The 15,344-nt window shown below is 42.1% G+C and overlaps 1 protein-coding gene across 1 annotated transcript; it reads left to right on the top strand.

Annotated features, from left to right (window-relative positions):
- The first annotated feature begins 5,928 nt into the window (after window positions 1–5,928).
- On the top strand, window positions 5,929–6,811 carry LOC136446357 (uncharacterized). Its single transcript, XM_066444700.1, has 2 exons — window positions 5,929–6,126; window positions 6,264–6,811. The coding sequence occupies exons 1-2, from the start codon at window positions 5,976–5,978 to the stop codon at window positions 6,578–6,580; spliced, it is 468 nt and encodes a 155-aa protein (XP_066300797.1). The 5' UTR covers window positions 5,929–5,975; the 3' UTR covers window positions 6,581–6,811.
- Window positions 6,812–15,344: the final 8,533 nt, after the last annotated feature.

The raw sequence follows: 15,344 nt of genomic DNA, 5'->3' as shown, positions 1-15,344 counted from the left end.
TTTGATTCCAAACTAGTTTTTTTTTTTACTTTGTAACGTAGTGAACTTGCATACCAGGGGCGCAAAACACCACTGTTTAAGGATTCTATTTTTCTATATTTGTCACTAATTGTTAGCAATAGGTAAGCTACTGTTAGATAGTGACAGGGGACACCGGGAGGGTGTCACCTTGGTAAAACATTTTTTTGTTGTTGTTGTTAAGTACCCTTACCTAGGTTTTCAATAGACTTCCTAGTATAAGTTTAACTTTCGTTGTTGCGATGTTACTAGTTTTTTAAATGCGGGGACGCATTTTCATCTGTTGGGCGGGGATGGTTGTAACAGTAATGGTTTGTCCCTGGATGCCTTATGATGACGTCATGAATAACATGTAGCTGGCTGGTCACTGACACTACGCCACGTGACAGGTAGACTTGCTGACCAATGACCCTGCGATCTCGACCTTCCAACTTTCGGACCAATAGGGCGCCAAAACACACGCCTATGTAAATTACTAGTTGCTATACGTATCTGAACTCAAGACAGATTGAGAGAGAAGACGGAAATCTGAGGTCTCGGGGTCTTGACAGCAGGGCGGCTTCTTCATCGGTGCTGATGAGTGACAGTTAGCGTAACTCTGGAGTAGTAATTGTCTAGTTGTAGTTGTACGTTACCGCCTCGGTAACTGGTCATCTCAAGCATCTGTCCTCGGTAAGTTCCCGATTTGTGATTCTGAAGTTCAGCTTTTGGATTGTAGTGTACGGCACTGAGCGTGTGTTTAAATTGTGATCTCGGGGAAGAAACCCCACGCCCCGCGGGTAAAGTCCCGCTCCAGTCAAAAGTTGTGATCTAGGGTTATTGTTATATACATGTACTCGTTGTTATTGTGGTCGGTTGCCTTTCAAGCAGAATAAACAGAGCTTAAACGGAACCTCGAACTTATGACCTTGGTTTGTTGTGAGAAGTAGTTTAGTTAATAAGCCGTGGAAGTTAAGTCCAAATGCTGCCCTAGACTAAATTGTGACACTGTATCCGATTATTCACATCTAGGTATTTGCATCATCAAGGCTCTAAATATGAAACTAGGCTTTTCTGAAAATATGTATCTACAATGTCGAAAGCAAAGCAGAGGACTGAGAGGGGAAGAAGCGGAGCAGTTTGAACTTTTTCAGTATGACAAAGAAAGCCGGCATCACTAAGGACATTATATAGAATGTTCTATTTAATGTACTTGATTAGACCATGTGGCAAGCCTTGGGTAACCCCTTAAAAACACGCTTCGAACCAGTTCCGCACTTAAAACCATTGTCTCGACTTGGATACGCCACAAAATCTTGAAACGACCCGAGACTTAGTACATCCTACCTCAGTTGTATTTATCGACACATCATGAATGAGCAATATTATCTCTAGCTTATAGTAAACCATTTTCTCGATTTGTGCAATACAAGACAGACAGACGGGAACAACGCCGTCGGAGAGAGACGAGAACTACGCCGTCGAAGAGACGAGAACGTCACCGTCGGACAGAAAGACGAAGAAGTCACCATTTACAGACGCCCCATAGATAAGGGAGACTACGTAGCTGTCGTATGAGGAAGACGATGGGAGACGTGGAGACGGTGAGCGACACCACCATTGAAATTAACTACTAGTTACTTTCTTTCTTCCAGTATATGAGGCAAGGAAGAATTCTTGTAACTGTGTGACCAATGCCAGTGCTCCCCAGAAGCACGACACTATGCCATCATAAATGTGTTCCGGGCTGTTCCAGCAGGACATCACCCTACAGTCTGTGCCACATATAAACAAATATACACGACGCCAACATATTCAAAATTAATGAAATTAAATAAATAGACAAAATAGCAACAAACCCTGCTGAGGCGTGCCGGGTTGAAAAGAGGGCAAATATGCAGGAATACCGATCAAAAGAGGCAACTGACAAACGTCTTGCAGCTTTGAGGGCCGACATACAGAAACAATGAAAAGAAGAGACATCAGATGCCACTAACAAACGTCTTGCAGCTACAAGTGCGTACATACAGAAGCAAAGAAGAGACAAGAGAGGCGGCTAACAAAAAACGTGCAGCGGTTAAGGCTAAAATGCAAAAAAAACATAGAAATTATGAACAAAGCCAAGAGACGATTGACAGATGTGCCACCGCTTTCTTATCTAAAATAGTAGATGACCCTATTTATACCTGCATTTCCTGCTGCAGACTCCTCTAAAGATGTACAGTCTTGAAGGTTGAATCTGACAACTGTTCATGTAATCAGGTCAAAAAGAAATAATCAAGTTTGGACAGGACGTCAAAACTGATGGGAAATCCTAGATATGCAGGACGTGTCATGCATCTCTTGAGGAATGAAATGTTCCTACCCAATCATGTGTTAATGATATGGCACTAGATGTCATGTATTGTTATCAATAGGTCTTGAAAGCAAGATGTTACTTCCATTTCTCGCAATATTTGTGGCATTGTTCTGTGTGATAAAAGTGCAAATGTAAGAGTTTATTTTGAGTCTGACAACTCTGAAGGGCACTTGGCAATAATCATCAGGTTTGAGCAATATCTGATTATGCTACCCCTGTCAGATAATGGGATTATTTTAGTCAAGATCAAATGCTCAGTGGTGCAGCTAGGAAAAAACAAATTCTATAGGGTTTGTTAGAAAGGGTGATTTGTATGTTGCAAATTATAGTGTAAATATGAACTATTATGTACGTAGATAACGATATTCTTCTCCATAACAGTAGATGCATTTTTTCCAAAGGGAAAACAGGTCACTTTGTCACAGGAGATGCGGGAAGCGCCTGGACAAATCTGAGCAGTGAAGAGAAAGATGAGTTCAACTGAAAGACAAAGATGGAGCAGTTGGAGCGCCATGACCCTCCTACTGATGAAGATAGGCGAAGGGGGTCACTGCATTATACAAGCAGATGCGTGGCACAGTTGAGTTTCTTTAACTTCTCTCATACTAGGATAATATACTGTGGCTAGGATCCAAAAGTTATAAACAATGTAAGCCTCAGCTAATTTAAGGCCTGTGACAATGTATTAGATATGGTAAATCATGAATACGCTTGTAACTTTCGACAGCATGGCCGGATTGAGATGAAGTTCCACAGAATGTTGGTACTGATAATTTCAAATATAACACAGGTTTACTTTTTCTTGATATGCTGAATTCCTGAAAGCATATCAAAGTACAGAATACCTGAATACGAGTGCATGTTTGAGTTTGAACATGTATGTGACGTGTGTCGCCAGTTACAATCCAATGAAACAATTTTTTCTATTCCATTCAGAGGTTAGATCTAGTTAAATTCAGGGAGGACAGTGATTAATAATGTGAATAATAGAATTGTTGCTATTTGTTATTCTTAGTCCTTGATTTCCCAGTTTATTTACTTTTTCCTCTGTAAAGGATGGGCCCATTGCGGACCTGACATTTGCTTCAGTAACCACCACTATGGAGTTGGTGGAAAGCTACGACTTTCCACTAGGCATAGCTCCCAGGGTACGTGTCATGCAGCAAATATACGAGAAGCTGTTTAAGCTTCATACCACAGACTAAACTCACATGCTCGGCCAATAAAAGAGGGAGATAACTGAGCTAGGTATGTTACAATCTACTTGTCTGAATTAGTATGACTCTAGTGGGTCACTACATATCTACTTTGCACATATCTCTTCTTCATGTGGGATCTGAATTATCAATGACCTTTGTTTCTTTCCATACAGAGGAAGCCCAATGGACTTCAGGGAGACCTTCCCCACCCACAGCATCCCCATTAAGATACACATGCTGGAGGACCATGTTCTGGAATGGGCCAGAAAATGGGGTTTGGGTTCCATGGAGAGCAGGGTATTGAAAAGATTCACGCTGCTTTCAACATTGAAAGGAAACATGTGGGTATCTCCAACAAAACAAGACAGCTCCGTTCAGTTCTACAAGACCATCTCCTTGCAGTTAATCCAGATCACAAAGGAGGTGTTCCCGCTCCCAAAAAAGGACTACATGTACTATCTTTACCTTTTAAGATTTAGACCTCCTTCGTCACATACATGTTGTTGCACACCATCTTCTTACTCCATAGCAGCGTTTATCTCTTCGATACCAACTCTACCGGGATGCGATCCGTATGGAGCATGTATTACATTACCTGACCCTGACCCAACCGGCAACTATTCTACGGCCGCTCGCGCCCATGTACCACCTTTTTCCATCTTCCGATCGCTGCTCACTTAAGCCTAAGCGCTGTGTTCTTTCCTTCTACACATTACCGGCTTGTATAGAATTACTTTCATTGATTTGTTTTGTTTATATTACTTACCACCGTACCTGTTTTAGAAAGAAATAAATTCTTATCGCTAAAACCTAAGACGCACGCTAATCCCTATGAACAAGTTACAATGTACAGAAAACGTAGCGCTCCGCTCTATTGTTAACTTCGTTGGTTTTTATGCATACGAACTCCCGGCAAACTCCTAGGACAATAGATGCCGGCAGTCTGCATGCGTACTCCTGGGGAAACTCCGTGGGGACAATAGATGCCGGCAGTCGGAGTTATCCAAAGCTTCCCGCGCAGTATATCGAAAAGCGCTCGCTGCTCACTTAAGCCTAAGCACTGTGTTCTTTCCTTCTACACATTACCGGCTTGTATAGAATTACTTTCATTGATTTGTTTTGTTTATATTACTTACTACCTTACCTGTTTTAGAAATAAATTCTTACCGCTAAACCTAAGACGCACGCTAATCCCTATGAACAAGTTACAATGTACGTAACAGAAAACGTAGCGCTCCGCTCTATTGTTTACTTCGTTGGTTTTTATGCATACGAACTCTCGGCAAACTCCTAGGACAATAGATGCCGGCAGTCTGCATGCGTACTCCTGGGGAAACTCCGTGGGGACAATAGATGCCGGCAGTTGGTTATCCAAAGCTTCCCGCGCAGTATATCGAAAAGCGCTCGCTGCTCACTTAAGCCTAAGCGCTGTGTTCTTTCCTTCTACACATTACCGGCTTGTATAGAATTACTTTCATTGATTTGTTTTGTTTATATTACTTACTACCTTACCTGTTATAGAAATAAATTCTTACCGCTAAACCTAAGACGCGCGCTAATCTCTATGAACATGTTATAATGTACAGAAAACGTAGCGCTCCGCTCTATTGTTTACTTCGTTGGTTTTTATGCATACGAACTCCCGGCAAACTCCGAGGACAATAGATGCCGGCAGTCTGCATGCGTACTCTTGGGGAAACTCCGTGGGGACAATAGATGCAGGCAGTCGAAGTTATTCAAAGCAGTACAGCGCTGTGTATTGAAAAGCGCTCGCGGCTCACTTACTATAACTGAATCTGTGTCTGTTGTTTTCTCCCCTACATATAGTACTCGGAGAGGCCACCACTCTATTCCTCGAATCCGTGTATGATGTACGTGGCCGGTCAAGGAACGCGTTGTTCAGAGACAATCAGTGGGAGGCTTATGTCTCCCACCTGTGGAAGCTTTGTAAGTTATTGCGTTTGTTTATATCTGTATCTATATATCACGCGTCTATTTTTACTTCCTTCATATATCTAGCTATTCTTCTATTGACTTATCTATTCATTTTCAGATAGGGAACCCTCACGCGTCAAGGAGGCGCTTTACCCCTTGACAACAGATGAGGACCCGTATGTCCGTGAGAAAAGCAAGAGTGTGTACCACTCAATACAGTTTCATGACGAAGGTACGTACCTTTCAGGTGTTCTTTATATCCTTACTTAAATCTAACGCAAACCCTAAATGTAGATCCTAACGCCTTACGGCTTAAGATTCTAAATATAGATGCAGTACTTTTTCTTTTTTCTCCTTTAGAAGACAGCGACAGCCTTCCGACACCGGACCGCAGTCCGGAGCGCACCCGCACAGACCCCTGTTCAACAACAGGTCCACCCTCTGCACCCGTTGCCATCGTGCAGCCGCGGTGGCCGACCGTTACCATGGCTCCCGACAGACAGCCGGTGGCGTCCACGTCGTCAGCGAGTGACTTCCCGCCGGTGTCTCCGAGGCCTTCTGAGGATTCTAACGAAGGCAGCGGCCCCGAGGCGGAGTTGGAGACCGCCATGGACTTGTCCGTGGCTCGCGTCAACGGTGCGCTTGCGACTTGTAAGTGTTTGTCTATTTTGTTTTCTTTGCGTACTATTGACCATTGTTTTTATCATCATTTTTCATTTTTTTACTATCATTGTTTACCCTGAACCCTTACATCCTTTATTCATTTTTCTCAGATATGGAGACTGGAGGACTGGGAGACTTAGAGGACATCGCCATCGACTTAGAGGACATCGTCATCAACACCCTACTGGTGTCCATGACCCGCACCAATTCCCCTGGGGTGACACCATACCACCAACCGGTTTCACCCGAGACAGTGGCAGCCTACATGAACTCTGCCACCTGGCCTCCCCCATCACACCAGACGGAAGATGAGCTGGTTCCATCATCAGTATTCATGCGTCATCTTCCGAAAGTGAAGCTGAGGAGGTTGGCATGTCGCTGGCCCGGACTACTTCGGGTATTGACCCATATCGACAATAAAACTTGAAAAAAAAAACTTTATTGTGGCGTTATAATTGTTATTGTTCTTTTGAAAACCTTCACTATAAAATGATAAAAAGGAATAGATAGATAAATAATCTTAACAGGTATCGCGGAGCATAAGCAGTTAGGTAAGTAGTAGCTTGCGAATACACTGAAGAGCGCTAGAGGGTGCTTTTACTTCAGTAGCATTGTCGGTATGACCACATTCTTCTATTTACAAACATACCCTATCGGCTATTGAGATGTGGAACACGTGGCCTACTTAACAAACATATCCAATCAGTCACTACATCTCATGAATGCATTTGAATCTCATGAATACATTTGTATATCATGAATGAATTTACATTGCATGAATAAATCTGTGCCTTGAATAAATTAGACATTGCGTAATCCCATGAATAAATCAATTCTTAATTATGAATACACCGATTCTTAGTTATGAATACATTAATTCTTAGTTATAAATTAATTGAAGTATAATTAATTTTCATAAATTTACATCTCATGAAAAAAATTACATCTTATGAATACATTAACATCTCATGAATACATTTACATCTCATGAATATATTTGCATATATTGATCTATGGAGACTGGGCCAGCCTGTTGGTGAACAGCACGATGACATCCATGAGCTGTCTCCACCACAGCCTCCGCTGCCTCCTATTCCCTCCAGAGCAAATGGGTTTGAAGCATCCACTCTTGATCCCAGAGTTAGGTACTAGTATCTCGCTAAAAAACGGAGAATAATGGTTGCCGATAGAATCAGTAACGCAAAACTCGAGCTGATGCCGGATTTTGTGACTGCTTTAGTAAGTAATAGTTACCCTATGGGCGGGGCCAAAATACTGTATATAGCAGCAGTCCCGCCCACTGAGGGGATTTCTGGCCTCCCCGAGGAACGCCGTTATCCCTCGTTTCTGGATTGATGCGACACTTCAGGGAGAACCTGAACAGACATGATATGAACTTCGTTGATTGTAGGGACATACGCTTTCGTGAGTTCAGAAAAGCGTTAGACGCAAGAATGAAAGAACTAACATCAGTCGGGGTGGTGTTAAAAAATACCAGGCCGACCCACTGACCGCTGATGACAAAGACCGCCTGTGGGAAAGCAACGCAATCAGCCTATCCACATCACAAGGGCTTTCCATACGGGATGTACTTCTACAATTGCAAGATGTTTGGCCTCAGAGCCATGGATGAGCACCAGCGCCTGATGCTGGATCAATACAAATCCGGCATGGACAGAAACTGCAACTACATGCAGTTCACGGGAAGAGTCTAAAAAAACGTTCAGGGGGATTACAGCAAAGAAACGTGAGTGTGAAAGACATCAAACAATATGCAGACCCCACAAATCCACGCTGTGCTGTGCACATGTTTGAGACCTACATCAGGGCACTGTCAGAGAAGATCGGACCGTCGACCCCTGAAGTCTCATGTTCCCAAGTTCTCCCTCCAGCCAGTAGGCATCAACAAACTCGGGAAATATATGAAAGCGACGTGTACCGAGGGTGGCATCTCTATTCAAGGCCGAGGAATAGCAAACCATAGCGAAAGTGACTCGCTACCCAAATGTGGGCACAAGGATTTGATGAGCAAACGATCATGACTCGAACTGGACACCGGAGCACCGCGGTCCGAGCGTACAAGCGGCTAAGTGACACTCTCCTGATGGATGTGAGCGACAAGCTCCGGCCCCCGAAGCCTCGGCCCTCAATTGACAGAGAAGAAGACAATTACAAGAAGAAAAAATGTGACTAGGAGACTAAAGGGGAGGGGTGGTCTGGAGGGGACAAGCTGTTACAGTTTGCCTTACCAAAAACTAATAGAAGCCACATCCGGCAACTTAACCACTGACTCTTGTATGAAATCTCAAATTTTGAGCAAAGTTAGGATTTGTTATCATCTTACATTTATAGCTTCCCTTCATATACTCCATGTACAGCTCTCCAATTTTGAAATGTCTGTCAGTGAAATCTTCAATCTTATTGAAATAGTCATGACCAGGGACTGATGTTCTCTGCGTATTTGTAGTTTTTAGTACTGCAGCAAGTACTCTCGGTTAAAAATACCCGGCAATCTGTGAGGAAACAAATCAAGCATATAGCTTGTTTTTATATACTAGTACTTGGTCTTTAGTGTAAATAATAACTGTAAGTTAGAAATTAGTTGAGTTGGTTGATTTACTAATGGATTAGTATGTGTCTCGGGTTGCACGCCAGGTGATTCATCGACAATAGACCTTCAAATAGAAGGTCTGTTTCTATAAATTTCATTGTAGCTGTAATCTGTCTAGTAATAAAATATAATTCATTAAGTAAGGATTCGAGACCTGATTTCTCTTTTGCTTTTGAAGTTCATGTTTATGTCACCTTTGGTCATGTTGTTGGCTATACAAAAAAAAAGATGACAAAGTAAAAAGCCCGACAAAAACGCCTAAAAACACGTCAAAAACCAGCCGAAACCCATGCTCTGCTTGGAGAGTACAGAGTTGTCTGTTCCAACATCTTTCTTATGCATGATTTGTAAGCAGGAACAGTCTCCGACCAGGTGCCAGGACTGTGGTCCAACAGCAACATTCTGTTTCAGATTCTTGGAGATCAACCATGAGAATTCTCTTCACCTACCTGAAGTATGGACGGTATATTTTGTTGCACGTTTTTGACACAGATAATCACTATTAACAAAGACGGGTCAATGGTTTATCCATGGCTAAAATTATACAACCAAAGGTAAATATACTGAATGACGCTTTTTCTCTGCTATTACTATAAGTGCAAAGCAATTTCACTCCAGGCACACCATGGTCACCCTAGATCTTCTCGAGAAGTGTATTGAGGTATTTTATGTCAAGAAGGTTTACACTTCACGAATACGCCTGACGCTCCCTCTTTCATGGGACTGCCGGCTTCACGTCGTCCTCTGAAGGATGATTGTCTGATGCTCCACAATGTATTGTGCTGTTACCATATCACAATTAAAATATTGTGAGGTCAAGGAAATGATACTGCATCTCTTTTTTTAGCCATGCCCTGCCCTCGGTGGGACCCGGATGCAAACCATTTTTTTCTCTTGGTTCCAGCGTCCTCCTTGTTGTCATGCAAAATCAAAAGCTTAAAGTAATTGCATTAGCTGCCGGATCCATCCGACTGATCATGAACACTGACGCAGCTGCAATGTTCGTGGAAAAGATAAATTTACGCTGAAGACTAGAGGGGAACATAGAATGCATGTTTCATGTTTCTGCTCCGACAGTCGCAGAGGCTTGTGATACGCTCAGTTATTGAATCCTAATACATTTGAATGCATGTATGGATGAACTGAATGAAGCGAGGCAAAAGACTGGCACCACAGATGGAAAGTACAAAGCTGTATCAAGTAAGACACAGGAAAAGCACTGTTACACGAAATGCCTTAGCAACAAAAAATACCCATGCCACATATTACCGCATACGCCTTAGAATTCAGCAATACTATGGACGAAATGCTTATGGTTATGGCGTTTTGTGTGTCGTACATTGTATGAAGTGTATGTAATTGGTCGACAGACTTGTTAAAATGTGCTGTCTTTGTTTTTCTGACACATAGGCTGCAGTTAAGAAAGTAGAATATTTGCAGTGGTTTCTCAGTAAGCAGGGTAAAGAAATTGGTTATGTTGTTTTAACTATTTGTGTGTACATGTAGTTTCTTGGTTGTGGCGTTTCTACGATTAGTGTAGTGGCTATCATAGATACATTACACATTATACAGCTGAGCAGCATACCATATCGTTGTACTTCATTTACAGTCATGAGTTTGAAGGCTTACAACAGCAGTATTCTGTTCCAGATGTACTCCAGAAGTCGGTGAAGAAGTACTATGAGTTCAAGCTGACTTGCTTTAAGCCTCTGATCTGGATTTGGAAAAAAAATTGCTATAATTTTGTAACTTAAATAGGGTAGAGGATGAAGTCCTCTTAATTGTAGGTTGTACTTTATAGATCAACGATAGAAATGTTTTGTTTGATTATATTATGGGAACGTTTCCACACGTTCAATTTATGTCTAATATTGAGAAATCCATTTCAATTCTGCCTTTTGACCATACAATATCAAACAAGTCCATCTCGACTTATATTTCTAACAACAAAAAGAGACGAGAAGAAGCCAATCCTATGAATTAGAGTAGTTTTAGAACCATTAATTTAGATAAGTATTAGAAATCCTGTCAGTGTTATTATATGCAGCGGGGCTGCCGAGGACAAAAAGGTCTTGCTTCAACGGCTAGCGGGGAACCGTCTGGGTAAATGAATTTAAGAAGTAGCTTGAGCCGATACGTACTTAACATATAAATATGTGAAAATGCGTTTAGGGGAGAAGAACATGATAATAAATATACCTAGAAGATTCTACAAGAACTGGGTGGCACCAAAGAAAAGACAGCGAGGTAACATATCGTACTAGTACTTGCTACTAATGCTAACTTGGGAATCATCTAGAAAATGACTTTATAAGTTTGAAATGAAATACAGACTGTAATATGGTGTCTGGGATGACAGATGATGATGAATATTGTGTCTTTTGATGCATCGGCATTTGTTGAAACATATAGAGGGATTTAATACAATAGTTTTACTAACATCATTGGCATATATTCTATAGATGATGCGAAACAGTCTGGGAAGGAGTGTGGTGATGCTATCAAGTCTTCAAAGTCAGCAAAAAATAACAAGTCATTGATTTTCCACTTCTTTCTTACAGTTGGACAAGAAGGAGAAGAACACGTAGCCATGTGCAAACGGGTTTATGTCACAAGTCTGCTGTATTGAGATGTGTTGCCAACAAGTGCAGAGAGTGCTGCAAGAAGTCACTGAAACCTTGCGTTGTGCAAAGTCACAACATGCCATACTTAAGGGCTAAAATCAGCAACATGACCTCAAGGTGTTTGAAGAAGAGATCGGGTCCGAGGCCCACGTAATGCTGTTATACAGGTTGGACGGAAACCTATCCATGCCGGTAGCCGTTGACTACCTTGCGAAGAAAGGGAAGGCGGGGAAGGTGATGCAGCAAATGTTTGTTAACAGGGTGAAGACAGTCCAAGTCTGCCGCAGGTGTCTTCAAAGAGCACAAGTCAAAGAATTGTTCAGGACGTCCCGGACTGTGTAAGCCACTGTGACGCTTGTCTCACCAACATGTTGTATGTGAAGAGGGTGGAGCACTTAGACATGACTCAGTATACCCGGCGAGGGCATGTTACAAGTGCATCGAGGAGCCACAATAGTGTCAGAAGATACTCGTCATGGTTTTGAGCACTATGTCCTAGGACATAAAGACCGTGGACGCTGAAAATGCCGAAGTAGGCGACGCCGTCGCGGTCTATTAGCCTGCCTTTGACTGGTTCATAGGCGACATCATCTATATACATAATAGATCTGTAAAAGTAAAGTTCAAAGTTGAGGGTGATGACACAAGAAAATTCAGGGAGGATATTTGATTTTCAAGTTGTCATATCTTCCACCTATGCTTCTGAGCAAACATCGAGTTCTGGCCCACATCCCTGTGACCAAGCGTCAGCAAACCTGCACGCAAAAACATGAGAGGATTGGGAGAAAGAACATGTACTTTTTGACGATCTGGGATTTTATAAATTCTTTCCTTATGTTTTAAGTTCAAATTTATATCACAGTCAACAAACAGTATTACAAGCTTTGGCATAAAGATTGTGCCGTGTCAGCACACATGATGGCAAAAAAATATAATAGTCAAAATTTTCACTATTTCCATAATTTTCTCTCATGTTATTCTAATTTCTATTGTGTTTTATCAGGTGTGAAGGTGGTCGATCACGCTCATGATCGTGTGATATGCTAGATGAACACAAGGCTCATTCTGAGCACACAGACCTTCAAAGTAGCAGGATTGCAAGGGAGGAACCTGGATAGATCCATTCAGCAGCGATTCGGTTTGTTTGTCATCCGGGAAGTTTGCCACCCCGAATATAGAAGAGGACCTACTAAACGCGAAAGTTGTTGGGGGAATGCATATGAAGTGTGCAGCGCACAGATTTAACTATCATGAAGTGCACAGTTAATTTTTCCTTAGTACTTTTGGCAGTTATACAATGTAAAAGGGGCATTCCATACAATTCAGAATGTCTGTCTTGCTTTGCTACAGAGGAAGGTCCTGGCATAAGACCTCAAGCCAAGTACAAGCATCCCGATGCACAAATTTACTACTTCTTCATCAAATTGCCTTCCACCTTTAGACAGTGTGACCTGGTAGAAATTGTCTTTCTTTCTCAAATAACAGCTGAAGTATAGCACCAGAAGAATACCTGGATTTGGCCGGACTGATAGGGAGGCAGTGGAGCGATGTGGGTATTCCTCCGCAAGTTCGCAAGATTTCAGATAATAAACGGACATGCCTTCCATTGTCTTGGGCACTTGGATGCTATACTTCTGACGATAGTATAGAGGGAATTCAAGTTGGCTAGGATTTTTTTCGATTTAGTTATTTCGCATTTGTAGTGATCATATTCACCTCCATTATATTATGTTAATGTCCACAATACTTTCTAAACTAGGAGAAGATCTACTGCAATTTGTGCCGGATATAATGACTCAGCAAGCAAGGCATCATTGTAAGCTATTATCTCCGTTGGGAGTAGAAGATGGAATATAGTGAGAAGGTGGACGGTATCTTTTGCATGCCATGTGTGCTTTTCGCTGCCGATCCGTTAAAGGAACAGTTTGGGACGAATCCATTCAGAGTGTGGAACAAGAAAAGTGAGAAAGTCAAGGATCACGAGACCATGTGAGGCTACCTTACTAAGGCAGTTACTACCTTACTAAGGCAAACAGTAGAACGACCCCACACCAGCATTACCACCCACAACACAGACGCAGAAGACTACCAAGAGTTCTGGAATCAAACGGCCAGAGCCAAACCATCACAGGGGTTGTCGAAACAGCAAATGGGGACAAAGGTCAACAAAGAATGGAACGACAGAAAGAGAGCCAAGCAATCAAAGATCCGCCCCCCACCCCCTGTGCCTTGTATTCCTCTCCTTGATCTTGTACCTGAGCTCAAGAGCCAGGTGGAGGCAGGAAAGGAGGCCAAGGTGGAGAAGGTGCTTCAAAAAGTGGTAACTGCCAAAGAATTTGAAAATGTAGATTTTTCGCCGGCACGCATTAATTTTCATGTGTGTGAATGATATCATCCATAAAATTTACTTGCTTGTAAGTAACCCAACACAGGGTACCCAGGTGCACCAATACACCCACTAAATTAGGTGCACATGCACCCAGTATTTCTAGTATTTCAGCCCTGGGGGTGAAATGAAATAACTTTATCGACCACTGCTTTCCCTTCCCAGACAGTAAATGCGACTGGACTGGGCCTCACGGAAATATGGAAGGGCATAACAAGTGCTGTCTGCTCAAGGAGGTGAAGTGTTGCACTTTTATGTTCATGTTTTTTTTCAAGTGACTTTCAAAGTTTCATTTAGTGTTCTGCTTGCCTTGTTTCTGTTGTACATCATCCAACAAAATCGCATAGACCATGGTTATGCTCAACAAAGGTCATGTTGATTAGAACATATTGTGTTATGATAAGTGAGAAATGATGACGGCTTCGCTGTTATGCAACTAGTTCTTGACATGACAAAACATCAGAATTAAAAATACCATTATATCACAATATTAGGTTCCCCCATCCCCCATGCTTTGTAGTGGATGATTGTAACTTAGTAGTAAGTATGAATGCACCAAAGAGCAAGCCAATGAGTGTTTGTATCAATCGATAATCCTTATACCCCAATATTAAAGTGCTTAAGTTAATTTTGTCCTCATGTTTATGAATTAAGAAAAGGTCACCGGTTTATTCAATAGAGACATATTGCTTGTTCCTTGCGCCGAATTTTGGCGATGATAGATAATAAATAATGAACTCTACAAATGTTGACTGGTCTGCTGTGAAAGCTGCATGGAAGTGCCAGAAATCAAAGGTACGCATAGGAAATAACTACCACCAGCTCCTGGCCGATATTGAAAGTGAGAACTTAGAAGTGAGGAAAGAGATCTGCTAGAATTTGGTTTTGGAAAAGAAGGAAGTTGTCAGGAAAAAACAACCTGTTGGAAGTCAACAGTAAATAACAAGAATTTTCTTCTACGCCCAGCTGAGCAAACTGAATTTGACCTCAACTGGGAGAAACTCCTGCTAAATCTTGAAACGGAAGGTCTCAATGTGAGGAACGATACGGCATTGGACGGCAATTGTAAATTTTCCGCTGTTTGCGACCAGATGCAGCGCCTTCGTGGCGTTCACAAGTCTCATGAAAGTCTGATCTTAAGTAAGAATTGCATCCAGTTCAATGTGGTTTTGGGGCATCAATTGTAATCGTGAATAAAGGAAAATGGCCGGGGGATAATTGCCACAATGCGTTGAACAGTGACGTGTCTTAAAAATAATTAATAAGAACAGAGCAAATTTCTGTTTCAAGTGTTAGCTACACTCCTCACATCTGTAGGGTTTCTCACTAGTATGAGTCCGCATGTGAGTATTCAGATTACCCAGTTTACTGAACTGCCTGCTGCACTCCTCACACCTGTAGGGTTTCTCACCGGTGTGAGTGTGCATGTGACTCAAAGGTCAAGCTGCAAGAAGTGCAGAGGAAACTTGAGGAGGTCCGTACGACCATCATGGTAAAAAAAAGGAGATCAAAGACAAAAAAACGCAATGGCATTGCAGCCCAACCTGCCTAGACTACCAAAAATATACCC

The sequence above is a fragment of the Branchiostoma lanceolatum genome, chromosome 12, assembly GCF_035083965.1.
Source record: "Branchiostoma lanceolatum isolate klBraLanc5 chromosome 12, klBraLanc5.hap2, whole genome shotgun sequence".
Classification (NCBI taxonomy): domain Eukaryota; kingdom Metazoa; phylum Chordata; class Leptocardii; order Amphioxiformes; family Branchiostomatidae; genus Branchiostoma; species Branchiostoma lanceolatum.
Note: the sequence above shows the minus strand (reverse complement) of the source record. Positions and strands in the feature narration are given on the sequence as shown.

Coding starts and splice junctions, on each gene's coding strand:
- LOC136446357 (XM_066444700.1), top strand. CDS start 5,976: ATGGCTCCCGACAGACAGCCGGTGGCGTCCACGTCGTCAGCGAGTGAC. Junction 6,127..6,263: donor GTCCGTGGCTCGCGTCAACG/GTGCGCTTGCGA, acceptor CATTTTTCTCAG/ATATGGAGACTGGAGGACTG.